This window comes from Naegleria gruberi, assembly GCF_000004985.1.
Source record: "Naegleria gruberi genomic scaffold NAEGRscaffold_29, whole genome shotgun sequence".
NCBI lineage: Eukaryota > Heterolobosea > Eutetramitea > Acrasida > Naegleriidae > Naegleria > Naegleria gruberi.
Window position 1 is genome coordinate 404,202 of NW_003163298.1, and position 23,574 is coordinate 427,775.

General features: G+C 33.4%; 11 protein-coding genes across 11 annotated transcripts; 5 read left to right on the plus strand and 6 right to left on the minus strand.

Moving 5' to 3' along the window:
* Positions 1–128: 128 nt before the first annotated feature.
* On the plus strand, positions 129–2,018 carry NAEGRDRAFT_68613 (uncharacterized protein; the record flags this gene model as incomplete). The annotated part of the gene is made up of 2 exons (XM_002676174.1): positions 129–590; positions 624–2,018. 2 exons carry the CDS (start codon positions 129–131, stop codon positions 2,016–2,018), a joined length of 1,857 nt encoding a protein of 618 aa, XP_002676220.1.
* A 171-nt stretch (positions 2,019–2,189) lies between these two features.
* Positions 2,190–3,629, minus strand: NAEGRDRAFT_49778 (uncharacterized protein; the record flags this gene model as incomplete). The annotated part of the gene is made up of 1 exon (XM_002676258.1): positions 2,190–3,629. One exon carries the CDS (start codon positions 3,627–3,629, stop codon positions 2,190–2,192), a length of 1,440 nt encoding a protein of 479 aa, XP_002676304.1.
* A 764-nt stretch (positions 3,630–4,393) lies between these two features.
* NAEGRDRAFT_83184 (elongation factor G) lies at positions 4,394–6,502 on the plus strand (the record flags this gene model as incomplete). The annotated part of the gene is made up of 2 exons (XM_002676175.1): positions 4,394–6,124; positions 6,194–6,502. 2 exons carry the CDS (start codon positions 4,394–4,396, stop codon positions 6,500–6,502), a joined length of 2,040 nt encoding a protein of 679 aa, XP_002676221.1.
* Positions 6,503–7,499: 997 nt separating this feature from the next.
* NAEGRDRAFT_88158 (kinesin) lies at positions 7,500–11,313 on the minus strand (the record flags this gene model as incomplete). The annotated part of the gene is made up of 6 exons (XM_002676259.1): positions 7,500–9,037; positions 9,167–9,819; positions 10,036–10,166; positions 10,242–10,932; positions 10,998–11,111; positions 11,168–11,313. The coding sequence occupies 6 exons, from the start codon at positions 11,311–11,313 to the stop codon at positions 7,500–7,502; spliced, it is 3,273 nt and encodes a 1,090-aa protein (XP_002676305.1).
* A 278-nt stretch (positions 11,314–11,591) lies between these two features.
* NAEGRDRAFT_49781 (uncharacterized protein) lies at positions 11,592–12,848 on the plus strand (the record flags this gene model as incomplete). The annotated part of the gene is made up of 1 exon (XM_002676176.1): positions 11,592–12,848. One exon carries the CDS (start codon positions 11,592–11,594, stop codon positions 12,846–12,848), a length of 1,257 nt encoding a protein of 418 aa, XP_002676222.1.
* A 9-nt stretch (positions 12,849–12,857) lies between these two features.
* On the minus strand, positions 12,858–14,996 carry NAEGRDRAFT_68620 (uncharacterized protein; the record flags this gene model as incomplete). Its single annotated transcript, XM_002676260.1, has 1 exon — positions 12,858–14,996. The coding sequence occupies one exon, from the start codon at positions 14,994–14,996 to the stop codon at positions 12,858–12,860; it is 2,139 nt and encodes a 712-aa protein (XP_002676306.1).
* Positions 14,997–15,740: 744 nt separating this feature from the next.
* Positions 15,741–16,910, minus strand: NAEGRDRAFT_49783 (uncharacterized protein; the record flags this gene model as incomplete). Its single annotated transcript, XM_002676261.1, has 1 exon — positions 15,741–16,910. The coding sequence occupies one exon, from the start codon at positions 16,908–16,910 to the stop codon at positions 15,741–15,743; it is 1,170 nt and encodes a 389-aa protein (XP_002676307.1).
* Positions 16,911–17,143: 233 nt separating this feature from the next.
* NAEGRDRAFT_49784 (uncharacterized protein) lies at positions 17,144–18,409 on the minus strand (the record flags this gene model as incomplete). Its single annotated transcript, XM_002676262.1, has 1 exon — positions 17,144–18,409. One exon carries the CDS (start codon positions 18,407–18,409, stop codon positions 17,144–17,146), a length of 1,266 nt encoding a protein of 421 aa, XP_002676308.1.
* Positions 18,410–19,135: 726 nt separating this feature from the next.
* NAEGRDRAFT_80067 (uncharacterized protein) lies at positions 19,136–21,448 on the plus strand (the record flags this gene model as incomplete). Its single annotated transcript, XM_002676177.1, has 1 exon — positions 19,136–21,448. One exon carries the CDS (start codon positions 19,136–19,138, stop codon positions 21,446–21,448), a length of 2,313 nt encoding a protein of 770 aa, XP_002676223.1.
* Positions 21,449–21,737: 289 nt separating this feature from the next.
* On the plus strand, positions 21,738–22,523 carry NAEGRDRAFT_80068 (HMG1/2 box; the record flags this gene model as incomplete). Its single annotated transcript, XM_002676178.1, has 1 exon — positions 21,738–22,523. The coding sequence occupies one exon, from the start codon at positions 21,738–21,740 to the stop codon at positions 22,497–22,499; it is 762 nt and encodes a 253-aa protein (XP_002676224.1). The 3' UTR covers positions 22,500–22,523.
* Positions 22,524–22,570: 47 nt separating this feature from the next.
* Positions 22,571–23,539, minus strand: NAEGRDRAFT_68625 (uncharacterized protein; the record flags this gene model as incomplete). The annotated part of the gene is made up of 1 exon (XM_002676263.1): positions 22,571–23,539. The coding sequence occupies one exon, from the start codon at positions 23,537–23,539 to the stop codon at positions 22,571–22,573; it is 969 nt and encodes a 322-aa protein (XP_002676309.1).
* Between the last annotated feature and the right edge of the window lie 35 nt (positions 23,540–23,574).

Consider the following 23,574-nt stretch of genomic DNA (forward strand, 5'->3'; position numbering starts at 1 on the left):
TTATTTGACAGCTGTCATGTGGAAAGATGTTGCTAATGAATACAAGTTAAAATCAACAGGAGATTTAAATACANCTTCTCAAACAACAACATGATCTAAATATTGCCTACATTCCTACTAATTCGAAAATGTCAGAATTATGGACAAGTGTCAGTTCAGAATTTTATAAAGCAAAGATGGTGAATTTTTATGTGTTTGTTCGAGGTTATGGGCAAAGATTTCACATTCTTGAAGATTTTGATATCATCATCACGTCCAGAAACTTGTTTTTGGAAAAGTTTAGATACTACCAGAAGGGTAGTGGAAAGAGAACTGAGAAGGGTCATTTATTCGAAACTTCTGACTTTGAATTTATAAATGTTCACCCATTTTCCGTTTACCAGGTGGATGAGGCTGCAACTGGCTTGAATTTGAGTGTTATAGTTGCTAAACCATCATGTGAATCATCAACTCTTCTTTCGTTTGATTACGAACCTTCACTTTTCAACTCATGGCAAATAATGAATTTGACAGAAGGGAAAATGATTTGTGATTACGACATGGAGTGCTTGAAAAGATATAACAAGATCGAGTTTAAATTGATATCTATGGTACGTTGGTGATTTATTTCTAACAATCAAAAGGTGAATCAACAAATTATTCGAAATGAAATTTCATCAGTCTACGGATTGACCAGTAATTCCTCAATTTCCCAATTAGAATCTCTTTACCTTCCACCATCATGCCACAATTGTCAAAATGAATATTGTGCCGATCTCATCTTTAACGATTTCGAATATTGGTTAATTCCACAAACTTTAATTGTAATCATTCATTTTCTTTTCCTTTTTTGTACTGGAGCATTGAAACAGCCATCAGTCAAGAGAAGATTATTCACGCCCTATTTACCAATCACTATTTTATATATCGAGTTGGCTATTTCTGATTTGTTTTGGCCAATTTGCAATCAATTGTTGACAAGTATTGGAATTATTGTTAATTTTTGCATTCTAGTTCATTTGTTTACCTATTTAAGGTTATATTATTTGAGGAATTTGTATGGAGTATTTTCATTATCAAAGAATATCAATTCTAAACTGTCAGGATTAGGTGGTATAATTCCTGGAATGTTAGTTACATTAATTTTACCATTTTTCTTAAGTTTTTTGGTTTCTGTTCCATATATTGCAATCTATTTCATGGTTAATTTGGCTCTCAATTTAGTATTCAACATTATTCTTGGCATTTCACTTGGTGTTGCCTGCATCATTGGATTTATTGTAATCTTAATTGACTTGGTTCTCAATAGGAAGAAGTGGAAAGAGAAGGGTTTGAGATATATGCTTTTCTTTGACGATCCATTCCTCATTAGAATTGACATGACCTTGTTAACAATTAATTTGATTTTTATCATTTTGATTGCATCGGTAGGAGCTGTCTATCGACATGCTTCATACTTTTTCAGAGTGATGGTTTTTATGATATTTTGTTTGGTGAGTGGTGGAAGTTGTGTGATTAAATTATTGGTTGAAAAGATGAGAGGAAATTCGAGGGATCACCAGGGAGAGGAGGATGTGATTGACACCTATCTGAAACATGATGATTTTAAGATGCTGTTTAGGGAATATTGTGTGAAGGAGTTGTCGTTGGAGAATTTTAATTTTTATATCATGTTAATTGATTTGAAAGCAAAGGCAAATAGGAGGTTGACCACTGAGATGATGGATACTATTCAGAAAGAGTATTTGTCATCTTCAGCTATGTTCGAATTGAATATTTCAAGTCAGTGTAGACAATCTTTTTTCTTATTAAGGAAAAATCTCGAAAAGCAAATTGCCAATTTAGAATTATCATCTAATAAGGATATGGCCTCTGATTCTGGTGAATCTCCATGTTTGAGAATTCATGATTTAATTTTATTGTTCGAATATGAAGTGTTAACAAATCTCAAAGATACATTCTCAAGAATGGAGAAAACAAGTGAATTCAGAACATGGCTTCATACTCTCAAAATTCAAAAACAAAACAACATTTGTTAACAAATATCTGTTCTCTTTTTCAAATCTGAAACTCAAATAGGATTTAATTACTAAATGAGAAAGTAAACTATAAACATCCTCAATTAAGGAAGTTTGAATTAAATATCTAATAGATACAGCCTTAATAATGGAGAACAATTCTCAGAACATGATTCAAAAACAGTGTTAACTTTATTGTTGCTTTTGCTTCTTACACAGTTGCATTATAGCTTGACTTAGATCTGAGATCATATTGTTTTGAGCTTCTACTAGTTGGTAAAGTTTGGAAATATCTGAACTATTCTTCTCAATTAGAAGAGTCAAACTCCTTATTCTACTATCCTCGCTTATCTTTCTCTTTCTATATGGTAAATCACTAGTAATACAATCAATATGTGGAAGGGAAGAATCTTTCATTGGAGAAGTGGCACTTTCTTGTTGAGGAACTGGAGGACTTGACAATGTTAAATCAGCAAAGCTGGGCAATCTTTCTTTCACAATACTCGATGCAACATTAGCGAGGGAGGAGAGAGGATCAGAGGAACTTTGGTTAGTGCTGGAGATTGGAGATTGAATGATTGCTTTTTGCTTTAGTGAAGGTGGTATGGTAATAACTTCATCTTCAATGACGTTGGAAAGTGTGCTTATTTCTTGCTCACCTCCTTCATCAGATGGTGAATCATTCGATGAGGTGGTAGAATGAGATTGATGTACAATTTCAGATTGCTTGGATGCAGATGATGGCTCTTTTCTTCTCTTTGCCATGTCCAACATCATCTGACCTCTACTTCTTGATCTTACCCAGAAAGAATCAGAAACACATATTAGTTTGTTATTCGAATCATAGATATCAATGTATGCCACCCTACTACTTGTATTACCCTTCATGTTATTGATTTTAGACACTACTTGAAACTCGACGACATGTTTTCTTGTTTTTGGATCAAACGTGAAGAATGCTTCAGTCACAACTTTTCCCCCAGCAGAATCTTTCAACTTGAGAAAGCTCTTACAATTCTCAAAGTCATTACCTTCAATCACAAGATAATCCTTGATGCTACAATTATGAGTTGTTGAGTGTGGATGTTTAGTTTTTGGATCATTCAATCTCCATCCTTCTCTACACTCAAAAACAACAGCATGCTGTTGTTGAGCACCATTCACAAAGTGAAGACAAGGCTTAGAAATGGGAAATGATGAAAGGGAATCATTGGTAGTCTTTGGGAGAAGAGTTTGTGATTGGTAAGGTGATTGGTTAGTATTTACATTATCAAGCAAATTCATTTCAGTGATGGAGGTAGTGGTGATGGTCTGAGGAGATGATAAATGATTGGATGGATATTGATCGTCGGAATCAGTTAATGTACAAGATCCTGAAGAAATCACTTGAAAACTTCTATTCGATTCTGATGGTAACAATGTTGAATTGAGAAAGCCTTTGTTATTTAACAAGGATTCTTGCTTAATATTTGATTGATTGTTGGAACAACTTGTATCACTACTAATAGAAGTATTATTACTATTACTACTACTACTATTCAACAGCAGCCGAGGCTTCGTTGCAGGTGGTGTTGTTGTGTTGGTGGTGGTGGTGTAACTTGAACGAGGACTGTTTTCAGCAGAGGTGACCATTCAAGCCTTTTCTTGAAACCTTTGGCTTTTGCGCTTTTTTTTTTAACTGAAATTACTTCAAAAACAATGCTCGGATTCATCAATTCCGTTCTAGAGCAAAGAATTTTCCATCCATCATCACTCTAGCAGCATGAATTGATTGAAAATTGTACTTGCAATGAAATAAATAGAAATCGGTTTGTTTTTGATGGAGGTTGGTAATGAAAATGTTGTATGGAGCAGAATGAGGTTGAACCTCTTGATGATGACGACAGCACACGTGTGTTTTTTATGGTAAATCAATCTGTTATGGATATTTGAAAGTTTAGGAAGAATCGATATCGTTTCGAAACTGATTGAATCACAATAAATACCAGTTAAATGCATTTTAACATGGGAAGCCAATAAGAGACATCATCATCATTGAAAATAATGAAAATAACACCTTTCAATTTTCATCATCGGAGCAAAAATAATAAAAATTAAATAATATTCGTGATGAGCTAAAAATCAAGTTGTTTGATGAAAAAAAAATGTTGAAACGATTCCTCAGTGCTAGTGTTGCTCATCATCACTATTCGAACACAACCTCATCATCAACAATACTCTCATCGGTAATTCCTTCAGGTAAAAATTTTGCCAATAATGCCTCTTCATTAGTATTAAATTTGAGAAATTATTCTTCGTCATCTTCTCAAGATAAGAAAGTTTCATCTCTAAAACACACAACACGTCAAAAGGATATTAAAAGTAATCAAGATAGTACGGATTCTCTCGGAAATATTATGTTTGAATTACCAAGTGATAAAATCAGAAATGTAGGAATTATTGCTCATATTGATGCTGGAAAAACAACAACAACTGAAAGAATGCTTTATTATAGTGGATATAGTTCTCATTTGGGAAATGTTGATGATGGTGATACAATTACTGATTATATGCCACAAGAACAAGAAAGAGGTATCACCATTACAAGTGCTGCAATTACATTTAAATGGAAGGATCATAGAGTTAATTTAATTGATACTCCTGGTCACGTTGACTTTACTTTTGAAGTGGAAAGATCAGTGAGTGTTTTGGATGGTGCTGTTGCAATTTTTGATGTTGTCAATGGTGTGGAAGCTCAAAGTAAGACAGTTTGGAGACAAGCAGATAGATATAATGTACCAAGAATTGTTTACATGAATAAGATGGATAAAATTGGAGCTAATTTTGAAACAGCAATTGAAACCTTGTTGGAAAGATTGCCAAGTTGTCCAACCCCAATTCCTATTCAATTACCTAGTGGAACAGAAGATGCTTTCAATTCAGTTTTTGATTTGATTGAATTGAAGGAATATGTTTTCACAGGTGATGAATCTAGAACTTATAACATTAAACCAATTCAGGAAAAGGATTTAGCAAGAGTTACGGAAGCAAGAGAAACAATGATTGATACTATTGCTAGTCTTGATGATGAATTAGGAGAAAAATATTTAAACGAGGAAGAAATTACATCTGAGGATATTCACAATGCTGTCAGAAGAGTTACAATTGAGAGAAAGGGTATTCCAATTTTCTGTGGAAGTTCATTGAAGAATAAGGGAGTTCAACAAGTTATGGATGGTATTGTGAGATATCTTCCTGGTCCAAAAATTGATGAAGCTTCAAAGCAAAGAGAATTGAATGCCTTTGCCTTCAAGGTTATTAACGATGTACAAAGAGGGTTATTGGTATTCGTTAGAGTTTATAGTGGTTCTGTTGATATCACTAAATCTCCAGCAATTTTCAATCACTCAAAGAATCAAAAGGAAAGAATTGGTAAAGTTTATCAAATGCATGCCAACGTTCCTCAAGAAGTCAAGAAAATCTCAGCTGGTAACATTGGTGTCCTTGTTGGTTTGAAAGAAACAGGTACAGGTGATATTCTTGTTGCTAAACAAGGATCCAAGACTGACCCGTCAATTCCACAACTTTCTGTTCCAAAACCTGTTTTCTTCTGTTCAATAGAGGCTGAAAATAGTGCAGATCAAGATGCTCTCGATAATGCCTTGTCAATTATGCAAAAGGAAGACCCAAGTTTACAAATTACAAATAATGAAGAAACCAATCAAACACTTGTGAGTGGTATGGGTGAATTGCATTTGGAAATTATTAAGGATAGAATTTTAACAGAATACGGTATCAATGTTGAAATGGGTGAGGTACAAATTTCATACAGAGAAACACTTACTGTCGAATCACCAGTCACATATTTGGAATTTGATAAGAAACTCACCACTGGAAAGAGACTTTATGCTAGGTTGTGGATTAAAGTTGGTCCTGCCGAATCTGGTGTAGGAAATAACGTCGAGTTTGATTGGGATGAGGATAAATGTACTCCAGACATGAAGACTATCAAGAAATTTGAAAAATCCATTAGATATGGTCTTGAAAGTAGTTTCATGAGAGGTGCTCTCTTGGGATATCCAATCGAAGAAATCAAGGTTACAGTTGTTGGAGCATCAGTTTTGGATGAGAATAGAGAACAAATCGTTGTAGGAGAAGAATTACAAAATCAATCATTTATTCAATGTGCCCACTCATTGTTTACTAAGATTTTGAAGGACAATGAACAGAGTGCCAGACTTTTGGAACCATATATGAATTTGGAAATTGAAACAGATAGAGCATATATTGGTACAATTATGTCAGATTTGACAGGTTCTAGAAGAGCTAAGATTAAGGGTATGCAAGCTAGAAATGACCTCACAGTTATTTCAGCAGAAGTACCACTCAGTGAAATGATTGGATACAGTTCTCATTTGAGATCACTCACATCTGGTCAATGCCACTATCATATGGACTTTGCTAGATATGAAACTTTACAACAAGAATATCAAAGAAAGCTCATTACAAAACTGAGAGGTTATTAGGCTCTTTATAAATTAAATACTTTCTTTTTGATACTCTTCTGTTGTTACTCGTTTGTAATTAGATCCACAAATTATACAAGAAACGGAAAATCTTTTAGCCCAAGGTGACAGTGGCATGTAGGTGCTTATTCTGCCACAGAACTTGCATTCCTTAATTGGCATGCTATTACTTGGAGTACTAGATTGTCTCTTTTGTGGGAATTCAACAATAGGACCTTTCTTAGTGATACAATCATAAAACTTTTTGTGTGGTAAAATATCATACCCTTGTTTGAAAAGGAATCCTCTAAAGTTAGGTGCAAGATCCAAAAACTCAATATATTGTTGTGTTGAATATTGACAAATATACTCATTAGATCCAAAATTAGAGGATTGTAAAATTGATTTCCATGTTTCAACATCCAAATAATTATTGGTCTTTAGAGCAGGGTTAGCTGCCAAAGACCAATAAAATTGAACAACTTGTGTAATTGTTTGTTGACTGAATATGAATGAATCCACCTTGTTGTGTGTAACAACTACTGAAATTAAATACGCATAGAATGATAATTCCTTCAGAACATCCATTGAAATCTTGGATTTAATGAGTGAACTCTTTAAATTGCTGTTAATCAAAATGATAATTAGCAAACGTACCAAAAAGTATACAGAAATAGCGTGCTTTTTTTCAGTGGCTGGTTCATTAACAAGATCAGTGGCTGCTTTCTTTACGAACAGCAATAATCGAATACACCAGTTAGCAAATGGAGCAAATGGTAAAAGAACATTAGGATCCCTAAAGTTTCCAACCTTTTCATCAATAATCTTTTTAACATTCTCAAATGATGCATCATTAAGCTGTTTATCAAAATTAGGAACAACTCTGTCATTTCTAATGACCTCTGTGATAGTCTTTGCATATACCATAGATTGCATGTAAATACTGTGACCTCTCTTTGCAGCACTTGCACTCATACTAATTCAATATTGTTAATAGTTCATGAAAATCCCAAATAACTTACAAATAAATAGAAAATATAAACATTTCTAAAGAATAAATATAAATAACATTCTTGGAAGAATTTTCCAATTTCAATCTGCATTGTTCAAATTCTGCTCCAATAGTTGTAATTTCCTCAGGAGACACCAATTTTTTGATTGATGCAAATAAATCCCATCTGTCGTAATTGTTAATAAGACATAAATTAAGCATATTGATATACTCTGCATTGGATCTCTTTTGTAATGGGAAGAGTCTAACTTTCATAGATGAATCTAAAACAGCAATAACACAACAATTTGGGGATATATCTGCATCACAAATTGTGGTATCAACAGGTTCCTCTGTCAGTTTTCTCTTTTTTGGTAATGGATTATTAATAGGTTCTTCCAATATTAATTCATCAGTTTCTCCTTTGGTATCTATTGTTTGGTAGTGCTTGAAGGACATTATTTCTGCAGCATATTTATATACATGGACTTTAGTGGTATCTGTAAATAATAAATAATTTCCATCAATTGAAGTTTTAAATGAGAGCATTTCGGCTTTAAGAGGAGTAAAGTGCTTATCTTCTCTCCAATATTTTAGGGCGTGGGTTATATCGTCTTTAGAGTCTTTGGAATCTTTAAATTGCAAGCTTTGATCTCCTGCACTGGTCATTACTGCTTTCAAGCTCATTCTTTTAGGGTATTGGTGATAAATCATATATTTGTTATCTTGGGTCTGTATCATGATCTTATTCTTATATGGAATCAAGTATAGACCTGCAACAAGACCATCTATTGAGAAGCAAGTTCTCGAAATTAATATTAAATTATTTGGAAGGGTAGTATCTACATTTCTACCTCTTTCAATGGCTAACTTTGCAACATGAATAGTTGAACTATCTCTTTCTGAACATATTACACAAATATTTCCATCTTCCAATATTGTGAAATCTGCACAAATAAGTCCATTTAAATTCAATTGAATACTAGAAGTTACCCATTTGTATTTTGAATGGTCATAGAAATAAAATAAAACCTCTCCATGGCTTGTGATGGCAATAAATGAACGAGTTCCACTTGGTAAATTAACAATTGATGAATATTTTCGGGTGTATCTAGCTTCCAATTCTGGTGAATCATTATTAATTGTTGTATTGTCATTAAGATAAGTAATAACATTGTCACACCATTTACAACACAATACATTCTCGCAATAAAAAGTCTTTCTTAAATGATAATCGTTAACACATTGATTGACACATTTCCACAAAGTAATAGTATTGTATCTATCATGAGACAATAACATTCCAACTCCTTGAGAAAGTTGCCAATTTAATCCTCTAACTTCATCATACAAATGATTTGACGGAATTTTCTCCACTTTTGATGGTTCATTCGGATCCACAACAAAAATCTTGTTCTGTGTAGAATAGGATAACATGTTATGCTTGTTGAAGGAAATTACTCCCTTTGGTACAAATTTACTTAGTTCGATCGGTTTTTCATCATCAATAGTACCATTCATCAAACTTTCCGTTCCATTAGCAACAAGAGAAAAACAACTTCCCTCTTGTGATGATCCGAGCATTTTTTTTAATTAATTTGAAATTATTTTTTTATAAAACTTAAATACAATTTTAAATCTATTAATAGTTGTCAATAGTTGAATGAAAAAGTATTGAAATTTTTGGAGCTAACTAATGTTTTGAGTGGGATAATTAACAATCTTGCTTAAAATAGTGGCAAATTGAATGCATTCTTGAACTGAGTTTGGATTGCAGCTCACTATTGAAACCATATTCGATTCTCCAAAGAAATCACCTTTTAAACTCTTGACAAATGAACATCCTTTGAGTGGTATGATGGGTTGTTGACATAGATCCAATGATCTTGCAATAGGCTTCAATTGTTTAAACACACAAGTCAATTCTTCACATTGATAATTGACCATTCGAATAAATTTCAATTGACTCTTATGAATGTGCTCTTTCTTTTCATTTTCATCCATGATTCTCCTATCCACTTCTATTAAAATATAATTTGACATTGTAAATGATGACGTTTCCTTTTGATTGTAGAAACAAGATGTGTTAAATAAACATCTTTCCAAAAATTCCAATGAATCTTTCAAATTGAAAAGTGAAATCTTTGAATAGCCGTGAAGAATTGGTTCCTCATTGCTCTGAAATTTAATTACAGGAAAGTTTGCACTTAAAATATCATGAAATCGTTCACCTGTTAAGCAGAGACAAGATGCTTTGAGTGAAACTGAACTTTTCTGATCAGAAAATAAATGTTCAAACGATTGTTGTATCATTCCATTCATATCATCATGTGTATTTCCCATCATTCTATGTCATTCATAACCAATTAATAGAAGAAAATATTAGAATTCAATTTGAAAGTAATCTTACATGTTCATATGGCTGACATCCTCTACAATCATAACAGTTCCATTGTATCCATGGAGTGTTTTATCAATGGTTGGCATGATTGCTTCTTTGAAATATATATTACAATTGACAGGACTTCATTCTTAAGAGAATTAGAATTTCTTGAAAACTTACTCTTCCACAACTCCATCATATTGATATTCTCTATTATTTTTCAAGTCAACAATGCACTTTCCCTTGTTGTCCTTAATTTCCATGTCTGTCAATTGATTACCATCATAAACATGCAAGACAACCACTGCTTGACTTTTAGACATTTTTTAATTGTGAAGAGATTAAAAAGTGTGACACATTGTGACTTGTTATTAATGTTTATGAACAGATTCTGTTGCAATATGCTTCTTAGGATGATTAACAATCTTTGAGAATGATGAAGCAATTTGAATAGTTTTCAAAATTTGTTGTTTTGTTGTTCCAATACTAAATACGATTGATGTATTCGAATTGCCGCCTAAACCTTCTCTCAAGCTATGTGTCAGAACATTATCTCTGTATGGAATGAATTTTTCACCTGTTGTCAATCTGTTTACCACAGACAAAAACTGATCATAAGTTTTTGCCATTTCCAATCCTAGTTTGGAAGTTTCCAAAAAGTAATTCATAATATCCACAAACTTGATTTCACTCTTCAAAATTTGAAAACTTTTATCCTCTTCCTTCCATTCTCTTTGCTCAATTTCAATAATCATATAATAAACAGCATGTCTAGTATTTGTCGATCCATGTTGAGTAGCAAAAAGTGTTGAATGTTTCATTCCAGCATTCACCAATTCATTCACAACTTTCATTGAGAGAACAGGAACTCTTTTCAATCCTTCAAAGCAAAGTGTCTTGTTAGGTAATTCCTTAAATTTAACTCTCGGAGTTGTTGAATCCAAAACATCATAAAATAATTGATTACACAACATTAGGGAGGAGGCATAAATTGTGACTTGATCGTGCTTTCCTTCAATCATTTCAAACAACTTTTCAAAGGTGTGAAATATTAAGCCCTTCTCATGACGCATTAATCTGTTTATGGGATAAAGAGCATTAAGAAAATTTAGATAATTACAAAGCTAGATATAAATACTAACGTTTTTCTATGAGCCTCATCTTCAAATAATAAAACAGTTCCATCAAAACCTAACATGGCTTGTTCAACAATTGGTTTCACAGCAACATTAAACAATTCTGAACAATCTACAGGACTAACTCATCCGATATAAATAATAACAAAATCCATTCATTCAATGTGTATACTTACTCTTCAAATACTCCATCAAAAGGATACTCAGTTGTTGGCCACGTATTAAAATCTCTCATAATTTTCCCTTCCTTAATGCCCATATTAATGTCATCCGAGTAGTCATTCCAATCAAAAGCTTGAATATACACTGAAAGTGGTTTCATTTTTTTTTAAATTGTGAAATCTCCAAATTAGTTCTTCCTTAGTGTTAAATTTGGAAGTTCCACATAAGGGCATCATCTTTTCAATTTGCCTTAAATTGATCCAAATTAAAAACAAGATAAAAAATTGGTGTGTTTCAGATTTTGTGATCAAGTAGCAAGCATGCATGGATCCAACCAATAATACTGTAGCAATTATTGTAAAGACATTAAAGATATTACAAAATGTATTTAAATATTTAAAAAATTCTATTTTTATTCAAAAACACAAATTAAAAAAAATGGCATTAGCGTTCCTCAATCTAAAATCCTTTCACCCTCTGAACAAGCAAAATCAGAGAAAGAAATGGATAGCGGAACAACAAGAAAAAGCAAAACGTAAACTTGCCGAACAACGTATCAAAGAATTAGCAGATGAACAAGAATTATATAAAGAGGAAAAAGTCAAGCTAATACAAAACAAGGTAACAAAGAAGCAATCATCAGAATCTCAGGCTGAGATGAGGAGAAGAAAGCAAATGTTACATGCCAAACCATCTGATATGAATAATAATAATATTAGTAATAATACTAGTAATAATGATGTATTTGTTCCTTCATCAACATCACAACAGGTTCAACCAATAATCAATCAAGAAAAAAAGGAAAATACCAAGGAAGCTGAATTTTCAGACTTTGTAAGAAGTTCGGATGATGTTAAATCTAATAAGAAATCTAGGAGAGGAGGAAGAAGGAGAGGAGGAAATGGTAAAGATAAGGAGGAAACTGTTGCTTCATCAACCAAATCTATTGCATTTATTTATCAACAACCACCAGGATTGAAGGATTGTTTGGAAAAGGAAAAAAAGTTAAAGGAAAGAGAACAAGTGGAAAAGAGAGAACAAGAAGAAAGAAATAGGAATATTGCTAAAACAAAGGAAGCTTTTGGAATGACGGATAATTCTCTTTCAATTCCTTCAATAATGAAAATTCAATCTAAAACTGTAAATAATGAAAATACCACTACAATAGTTGAGGAAGAACCAAAAGTTATTGTGGAAGCACCACTGGAAAATCCAGATTCTGAAAAGCCAAAAGACAGACGTCTATTGTCTGATGTGGAAAAATTCCCAATCCTCAAACACGCTCCAACAGAAGGTGGTTACACAGAATTTGTGAAAGTCAAACACAAACCTTTTGGTATTGAACTCAGAAATGTCAGATGTACCAAATGTGGTGAGTTTGGTCACACAAACATAGATAGAGAATGTCCATTATTTGGCATTAGTCGTGTGGATGCAGATAGACTTAATAGAGAAGATCCATTACTTCAAATGAAGCAGATAGAAGAACCAGAGGAACCAAACAATGATGCAGTTTTTGAGGAATACTTTACTCAGGAAGATACAAATCCTGAGGAGCTTTACGAGATTTTGGTGACAATGTCATCTGAAGATAAGAAGAAACTTTTCAAGAAATACAAGAAACTCAAATCAAAACTAAAGAAAAGAAGGGATAAGAATGAAGAAACGGAAGGAGCTAAAAAGAGAAAACTGTAATAATATTTATTAAAACACTAAGGCAAATACAATAATAAATCCTGCTAACACAATAAGAGAAATAATTGTGATTAAAATTCTTCTCTTCCAAACAGATCTGTGTTTGATCTTTGTGTGATAGGTGTGAATAATACTATCAATAATTCTTCTGATACCAGTCCACAAACTAGACAATGGTTGGAAATTTTCTTTCAAACTCATGAGATAGTCTTTAAATGTGGAAGTTGTGGAAACTGCCTGTCCAGAAGCCATAGCTACATTTGTTACTACTTCTGTAGCTTTTTCAAGTTCTTTCTTATATTTGAATAAGCTACCAATTTTAGTGAATGGATAAGCTACCATTTGGAAGAATCCTACAATTACATTGAATAAAACCTTAAACAATGTAACAGGATATGAAATAATAGCTGAAATAGCAGTAAAAAGCTCAACAACAAAATCTATCAACTCTGTACAAACAAATGATATCAATTGAACAGGAACTTGAATTGCAGCATATAATCCTGTACCAAATAGAGCAATAAACTTTGCAATTGCTGAGCAAGAAACTGATAAAAAGTTGAACAGTGGCAATAACAAATGGTTGTACAATTGTATAAATGGATAAACAATACCATTTCCAAGTAAAACCAAAAAGTCTGCCAAGGGTTTAAATATCTGAGTAATGAAATGTGACAAATTAACAATTAACTTCCATAGGGGCGTAAATAGAGCAACAATAGGTGCAAATAGTGAGAAGAATATTAGAGATGCCTCCCATACTTTCGAGAATACTAGTGGAATAAGCAACATTACTTTGTTCTTGATTAGTGGCTCAAAGTAAGAGGCTACAGGTCCAAATAATGCTCTAAGGGCACCTCCAACAATTGGAAGATTCTTATACAAATCGTAAAAGCCCCATATCAAACTGATTACAATATAAATATTTACAAGAGTAGTAATAACTTCTCTAACTCGGTGATTATAATACACTGGAATACCATATCTATTTACAATTGTGGCCCAGGTAGGAAGGCCAACAATAGCAAGTTTTAACAATCGTTTGTCTGATGAAAGCAATGCACCATCCATATATTTAGCGCTATCTTCTCTACTCAAGTAAAGGAAGAAGAAGTTAGATTGCATTGTAGATGGTGCTTGCTCTGGAACTCGTTTAGTTTCAATAACTATAATATCATCAGAGAGAGGCGAATGTTGGAATTCAATACCTGTTATTTCATCAAAAGGAATAGTTAATCTTTGCTCACTTTTTGATTCAATTATACTATCATAGGAGAATATAATTCTCTTTTTGTAAATATCTATCAACACTCTAATTGTGTGAGTAAGAGTCTTTTGCCATCCTTTAATGAACCAATCACAAGTAGTTAATCTAACAGCATTGAATTCATATTGACCTACACTCTGAATATCTGAAGTATTTGTTAGGGATAACTTGTTTCTCAATTCTCTAGAATCTTCAAATCTATCAAGTTTAAATTGAGCAATTGGATCAACAGCTTGATTAGTTTGATATCTGGTATGTCTAAATCTCTTAATATGATCCACGTGTTTATACATAAAACTGTACTGATGAGGAAGAGGAGTAGTTACTTGCTCCCCAACAGCAGAGCTTGTTTGAGCTCTAACACTCTTGTTTGGTGTTACAGCACTGGCTTTTCTTCTACGTGTGGATACATCAAGAGTTAATGGTGATGGAATGACAAGTTGATCTTCTGGTGTTTTTGGTGAGTTTCTTCTAGAGTTTTTGAGTGGCTTAATTGGTGATAAATTCAATGAAGGTGTTGTTACATTTGTAGAGTTTTGTTTTGATGGAGAAGGAGAAATAAAGGAAGATGATTTGGTAACAGTACCAGGAGTGTGAAAAAGTGTTGAAGGTGAATCCAATATTTCACTGTCAGAATGATGGGTATCTTGTTCTTCCTCTTCCTCTTCATAATCATCCTCATCAAATTCATCATATTCGTCATCACTCAAGTCATCCGAGGTTATTATCGAAGGAGTGGTTATTAAATTTGAAGAATTATACTCTGGAATAGAAAATGTAGAATTGGAATTAATGTTTGTTGATATAATAGGTGTTGTTTCTGCAGGAATGATTGGAGTTTCATCGGTGCATGGTTTTACTCTCCTTCTAAAAGTGCTCATCTTGTTGGTCAGAGAGTCAAAAATTCGTGATGATGAAAGAAATGATGCTGTACTTGTTATTATTTTGTTATTATCGACGTGTTTAGGAGGATCAGCAATTAGTAGTTTTGTGGGTGTTTGCATTTTCAAAATTGGACGTTTTAATATATTTACAAGGGAAATTGTTTTGCTCCGGAAGAAAATGCAGCCAAATATTATTAATTTAAATATTTACAAAATATTGATGATTTAAAAGAGAAATGAAGGTTGTTGTATTAATTTCTACTCGTGATACTTTTTCTAATATGTAATTACAAGTACAAAGTTTTTTATAGCACACACAACAAGAGATTCTCGATTATAACAATATTGGCGCGTGTTTTCTTTTTTTATTGATAATGTGTGCACTTGAAGGCATTTTAGAAGCAAGGTTGCTTTTTTCCTTGGGCGGGAATTGAAAAAATATGAATCTTCTGTGTCCGTTGCTCAAAGAAGAAAAATAGTGCAAGTAAGCAAAGGAAGTCACACCGATGACGTGGTTTTAATTGGTGAGGGATAATGGTAGAATGTGAGATTAGGAAAATTCAAGAGGGATGATTCAAATTTGAAGGAAAATTATTTACCTTATTATTGAAGATGTGTAAAACACGTTTTCTTATTGTAAAGAGCTTGATACATTCTGTTCACTGTAGTTTGATCTCATTAAATTGAATAATATTGTTTAGATTTCTAATAAATAGAGAGCTAATTGTTTATTCCTTCAATCTATTCGTTTGAAGGAAGTTTAATGGCACTTTCAACTTTTTGTCTACAAATTGGACACTTGTTTGTTTGCTCTTTCAGTGCAGTTGCACATCCCTCACATAAGGACATGTGACCACAAGGTAAAACAACAGTATTAGCCTCTTCAGACATACAAACAACACATAAATTCTCTTCCTCTTCATGATGATGATCATTGGTGGATTGCTGATATATTTCTCCAACTTCAAAAAGTTCATTTCCAACTACAATTTTCTGTTTGTTGACCTTGATGGAATATGATTGATCATTACCCTGTTGTTCTAAAGAACACAAAGAATACTGTGTAGAGGTGTCACAAGACAATACCACTACAAGAGGAACGAGTTGAGATTGTAATTCAACTTCTTCATTCTCAACCTGTGGTGGAATATTTGAATATTGTAAATCTTCTCTATTCGGGAATTCATTTTTGAAATCAATTAATATATCATTTAAAGTACATTCGACAAAAGCCGATTCATTATAGTCCTTTCTTGTATCATTGTCACTATTCAAATCCACTCGTGTTTCTTCTTGTGTTGAGTCTAAATTCATAAAGTCTTGATGATGGAATGATTTAGCAGGAATTTCATGACTCAATACTGATACATATGCAACTCTTCCATCAATCATAATTTCTCTAGCTTTTAAATATACAAATACTTTACATTCTTCAACAAATGAAGACCTAACATTAAATTTAAAAGAAAGTTGATAGTGATTTTCTTGATTACTATTTTTAAGCAAAATTGAATTCTTTTGTATATTAATATCATTTCTTAATAACATTGTTTCCTTGAATTCGAATTTTCTAAATGTCGGTTGATCACTTCCTCCATGAATTGTATTATCAGAAGTGCCTAATAACCCCTCTACACCTCCATAATATCCAAATAAATTCATCAATTCTTCAGAGTTGTTGGTAGAGAAAAATTCCTGATTCAACAAGCCATCAATAATCATCGGAGCGCCTCCGAATAATAATTGAGGATGAGAATTTGTTGTATTTGATGATGGTAATTCACTATTATTTAATGTTGTTGGAGCTGCACCACTTGGTGCATTTTCGTTTTCCGATTGATTTTCCAAATCGTCGTCATCTCTGAGAGTTCGGTGTTGTTGGTCTTGATGGAAAGTAAGAGTTTGTCCCATTTTTTAAGAATGTTTCTTGTTGATGTTTATTAATAAAACAACATATCAAATTTCTTCATTTAAAATTGTTCAAGCCGAGACAATAAAGTTCAATTAGTGTGGCTTACCAAAGCTTTCGGACAGCGGATTCTCTAAGATTTTAATGTCGTTAATCGTTTTTTTGTTGAATACATTCATCATGATATTTAATAAGAGTTTACAATAGTTTAGATCAGTTTCGAATGTATACAAAGTTAAGCTTTAGGATTTTGAGCGGAACTAGAAATGGATTTTACAATTTGTTTGATTGCAGCACCTTCTCCAAAACGTAAAATGTAAGGTGCAACTACAGACATGTCAAAAGCACATTGATTTCTCATGTAACAGATGGCAATCATTCCTTCAGTATCTCTTTCAGCAGCAGTATTTGTCATTAAACATGGTGTTTCCTTCTCACATCCATAATAGAAAAATTCATGTTTGCATGTTGTAAAGAGAGATCTACGTCCCAAACCATTCCACTTCTTTTTACATTCAACTTGACATGCAACACATGTTGTATTAGAATATGATGTGAATTGAACTTGTGGTAAAGCCAATGAAGTTGGTCCAAGAATACCATTAAATAGTGCAGGAGAATTCATCAATAAATTCAATGCTCCCATTGAAAATTCCATTCTTGAAGCACCTCCTTTTGGTGATGTAGTTCTAGTGACAGAAATTTGTGTTGAGATTTCATTTGCTGTTGGTGCTGGTGTTGACGAAATAGAACGAAGACTATCCTTGAGAGCAGTATTTCTATTCTTTGGGCCAATTGAGAGACTGGACTTGGTCTTACTATTCTTGCTGGCAGCTTTACTTTTGGCACTTGTCTTGGAGCTCTTTGATTTGCTACTGTTCTTTGAAGAAGATTTACTAGAACTCTTTGAGCTCTTACTTGCTGATTTTCCACTTTTTCCACTTTTACCACCACTTTTGCCAGAACCCTTTCCACCATTTCTTCCACTTTTTCCACTGGCTCCTTTTCCACCTCTGCCACCTCTTCCTCCAGAGCTGCCACCTCTGCCTCCTCCACCACGTCCACCCTTTCCACTAGCTCCATTACCACCTCTGCCTCCAGAACTGCCTCTGCCAGAACCACCTCTGCCTCCTGCACTGCCACCTCTACCACCACGTCCACCACCTCTGCCTCCAGAACCACCACGTCCACCTCTTCCACCTCTGCCTCCACCACGTCCACCTCCTCTTCCACCACCTCTGCCTCCACCACCACGACCTCCACCTCTTCCAAGGACACTGACACCATGTATCATCTCTAAATCTTCATCTTCATGTTTAAGAGTATTCTTTTTGAATGTATCGCTTGAACTAGAACTTGTGGTTGAGAGAGTTTGTGCACAATTAGGGCGTGAAGCTCTAACATGTCCAACATGTAACAAGGCAATACTTAACACTAACAAAAGTAACAAGCTAGCAATAACTGAAAACTCTCTTGATAGTTTGTCCTTTCTGATAGTCATATTTTTTTACAATGTTTAGCTAGAGTCAGTTTTACTCAGTTGACTCTCATTAATTTCGGTGATAAGCGCATTGGATCATAGATCCCGTACATAACATATACCATGTTTTAATTGGACAATGTTTACACATTGACAGGTCATACAGTGTCAAAAACAGAAATAAACTCACAGTCACTCTTCTACAGTAGAATCAAGATATAAACCGATGTTGTCGTGATAAACAAAAAAACAACTGTTTAGGATTAGTTCTAATCTCGCAAAGGCAAGAACCAAGATTGTTATCAAAGGACAAGGATATTTTCCTGAATTTTAATCTCGACTCGAGTGCTCTTTGGCTTGTTTACTTGTTGTTTGAAAAGCCAAGTAACTTGTCGAATAAGGGCTAATTTTGGCTTCATTATGCCATTATTTCCTTAATCATTTTCACAACAACGGTATACTAACGGTTGTAGTTTTCTTTTAATTGTTTCAGCTGTTTGAGCTGACACAAACTGGACATGGGCAAATAGCACTTTCAAGAGACGAATCATGTTTCAATAATTTGTCTTTGGAGTATGAACACTTCTTAAGGTTTAAATGATTTGAAGAAATAATGAAAAAGGAACTATTTTATTGAATACCAATTTGGAGCATATGAAATTCAAAAGTTCTCCCGCCCTTGCATTTTACTGTTATTTTTAAAACATCAACAGCCATAACGTAATTTACAAGTTTTTCTTCAAAAAAATGTCTTCACAACACATCAATGACGACAAGGAGGGGGATCGTACTACTAATGACGACCATAGTAAATCGGTTGTTAGTGAAGATTTTACTCCTAGAACCTTGCAACAATTAAATGAAGCTGTAATAGAAGGTACAAATGACCATTCTTTGGATTTAGAACCACCAAATCAACACGAACATCAACTCTATAAAAAAATGGCTTCAGATCATCAACCAGAGCCATCCTCTAATAATAAGGAGGTTGAACATCAAAAGGAAAATCAACCTCATAAGGAAGCCACTAAGGAAAGCCATAATGTAGATGAAACCAAAAAGGAAAAAAAAGAACATAAACAAGATGAGCACAAGGAACAAAAAGAAAACAAGGAAACTAAGGAACACAAGGAGGAAAAAGAACACAAGGAAGAAAGGAAGGACCACAAAGAACCAAATAATGATGAGGAATTTTTGCATCCAGACGAAAAACCATCAAACATAGTACCACCACAAAGAAGTTATGGTAGTTCGCCTTCATTAGAAGATCAAGAAAGAGCAGATATGCATTTCCAAAATACTATATTAACATTGGATAATTTAAAAAATCGTAGCACAACAAGACACACTAAACAAGTTATTTCAACATCCAACTCATCTTCCTCAATAACCTCTAAAGCTTCCCGTTCTTCATCCAATAGTACTTCAACCTCAAATCTTAATAATCTTAACAACACTGCTCCTAACAATGAAGAAAATAGTAACACCAGTAGTAGTAATACAGTAGAAGAAAAGAAGGAAACAACTACCAAACAACATGAAGTTGAAAATCATCTCACCAAACCTGAGCAATCAGACACAACTCATGATACTCCAACAGCTCCAATCAATGAGTCAAAACAACAAAATGAGGAAAAGAAGGAGCACAAGGAAAAGAAGGAACATAAAGAAAAGGAAGCCACTAAAGAAAACCATAGTGTTGATCAACCCAAAAAGGATCAAGAGCATAAGGAGGTTAAAGAACACAAAGAAACTAAGGAACAAAAGGATCATAAAGAAGAAAAGAAGCAAGTTAAAGAACACAAGGAAGAACCTAAAAAGCAACACAAAGAAGAGCACAAAGTGGACGAACATCCTGTTGTTCAAAAGGAACCAGTGAATCCGAAGAAAACTCAACCACAAGCTTCTGAACACAAACAGCAAGAACCAACATTTAATGTAGAAGAACAATCCAATATTATCTCCACAACCACAACAACAGAAAAGAAAAAGAAGAAGAAACCATCAGGGCAAGTCACAACAGAAACTACTACTGTCACAACAACAGTGATAAAGAAGAAAAAGACGCCTCCAACAGACGAGCCACCTGAAAGAGATTTTCTTCAAGAAAGATTGGAGGAACAACGTAAACAAGAGTCAATATCTGATGCCAATAACACAAAGAAAAATGATGGTTCAAAACCTCTTTATAAAAGATTAGAAGAAGAGTTTAATGACAGAATGATGAAAGAAAAGGAAAAGGAAAAAGAATTGCTTAAGGAACTGAGGAAAGATTTCGAACCTAAAAGACAAGGATTTAAGGACTCTCAATTTGAATCAGTTCACAAAGAAAAGTTACAAATAATGAGAGAAGAAAGGGAAAGGGAACGTCTCAGAGCACAATCAGAGAAAACATTACAACAATATCATTACAATAAGATCTTTGACATCATGCAAGAGGAGGAAAAGCAAAAAAAAATTGCAGAAGAACAGGAGAAAGAAAAGAAGAAACAACTTTTGAAACAACAACAAGTATATGCTGAAAAGTTGAGAAAAGTCAAGGTTAAAATTGATGATAAAAAGAGAGAAGAAATTGAAAATAGATTACATAAGAAATCAAAGCTTAAAGATATGACAAAGAATAGTTCTTCAACTGGTGTCATTCAAACAGACGCCCCATCAACACCAACTCGCGAATTATCAGAAATTCCACCCACCAAGATTCTTAATCCTCCTCATACTGTTCCTAAAAAGAAGAAGAGATCAAACAAATTGCCTTCTCTTGACAAAAAACTTCCTAAGAAAGCCTCCACTTCAGAACAAAACCGACGTCAAAAAGATCTAGGTGAAAACTATATGGAAGCCAATAAGAAACATGGTAAAAAGAAGAGTAAGCAACCTGAGGTTAACGTTGAAGAAATAGAAGAATTGAAGAGGAGAGCTGAAAGAATGGAAAAGAGAGCAGAACAAGCCTTAAATAAGGATGATATTGATGATACAGATACTGACGTTTTGGCTAATGCTTTAAAGGCAAAATTAGAATTATATCAACGTGTAAAAAGGAATAACAACCAAAAGTAAAATTATATATTTATTGATATTGGTTGAGTTATTCGAAGCCTTAGTTACACTAAAGCATCAACTAACCTATTGAACAACAGCTGTTAAGGAATTTTGTTCGAATCTGTTTCCGTATCGTTTTTTTAAGGCAAAGTGAAAGTTCTATACAACAGTTAATGATTGGACAATTGTTGGGTTAATCAATTTCGTCTGGAGAGAAATTTTTCGATCCACTTGTTGAAGAGCTTCGTGTAACGAAAGAAATAATTGATGGAAATTAACAAAAATAAATCAAAATATAATTTAAAAAATGCTCAGACGTACCCTCGCTGTTAAAAGTACTTTCGCTCTTGCTCAAGGTTTTGCCACCAAGCAAGCCATGATGTTCCACACTGCTAGATCCATGATGATGAACACTGAAAAGCTTGACGTTAATGTCTTGTTGAAGGAACAAAAGGAAAAGCAAAAGCTCAAGGAATTGGAAAAGAAACTCCAAAGAGAACACGCCCAAAAGATTAAACAACAAAAACAAAAGTCTAAAGAAGCCCTCGATTTGATCAAACAAAAGCAAGCCGACAAGGAAAAGGAAAAGAGTACTCGTAAAAAGAAGGACGTTAATTCACCAAAGAGAGCCTTGACTCCATTGCTTTGGTTTACTACTCGTAACTTTGCTTTGATCCAAGGTGAATTGATTTCAAATGGTACTATTAAACCAGATACTCCAAGCAAGTTTACTCTTGTTCAAGGTGAACTAAAGAAGAGATGGGACTCTTTGGCTGAAGCTGAAAAGAATATTTATGTTGATTTGGCTGCTCAAGATAAACTTCGTTATCAAAAGGAAATGAAGGCTTACAACAAAAAGAAGGAAGCTAACAAGAGACCAATGACTTCTTACATGCGTTTCTTCATGGAAATTAGACCTCAATTGATCCAAGAAAATCCAACTGCCAAGGTTACTGAAATCACAAAGCTAGCTGCTCAACGTTGGAAGGAATTGTCAGCAACAAAGAAGAAGGTTTATCAAGAAGCTTTCGAAGCTGATATGGAAGTTTATAGATCAGCTCGCGAATAAATCATTCACTCACTAATTGGTTATTACAAAAATTGTTTAATTCGTGTGAAATAGGCCAAAAAAGGGATGTTTTATAATTTTTTGAATTTGTAACGATGGTTGTTCAAATCAATGATATCAACAAAATTTTGATTCAACAAGAAGTGACCATACTCACTTGCAACAATCATGATTGGTAATACGAATGGAAATACAAGAATTGCCAATTTGAAATGTTCTCTTCCGAGTGGAGCTCCAACTTGAGTCAACAAATGATAATGTTCAATCATTGAAGGTGTCCATAATAATAATTCAAATGCAGCAACTAAAATTGAAATGAATAGGCAAATGAATAATATTTGTGGAATCTTTAAATTTCCAATTACTTGAACATTGTTGGAATTTTCAATAACTTGTGAAGGTGTTGAAATAACCGAATGATGAGATAAAGAGTTTGATGATTCACCATCGTCCATTGGATGATCTGTTAATATTGTACTAGGAGTTGCAAAATATGCTGATGTATTAGACCTATTATTTAAATTATTATTCGTAAATGAATTATATCCCTCTTCACCAGATTTTAATGATAAATTAGAATTATTTAAAATTAATTCATTATTATCCATATTATTATTATTATTATTATTGATATTATTGATGTTATAAGTAAAATTACTAGTACTATTATTCATTAATAAGTAATTAATAGTTGATTGTTTCCAAATAGTATATCTATAAAAACAACGTATAGACAAAGTTAATAAACCAATTGAAGATAATGTATGAACAAGTCTAATTCTTTCCATTCCAATTGATTCACCAAAGTCTTCCCCAATCACAGCAAAATACAAGAATAACAATGAACACAAGCCTGATACAATTCCAACACTATACGAATAAATCTTGTATTGAACACTTGCATTTTGATAATATGTTTCAACCATTTCCATTTGTTCATCTTCATCATAGAATTGTTTCATTGAATCCGTTTGTTCATGAGGCGATGATGTTGGTGAAGGAGGAGTTGCTGTAGGGGATCGAATGTAAAGTGTTTTCATTTTTTTTATATTGTTGAAGATGAAAATTACAATTT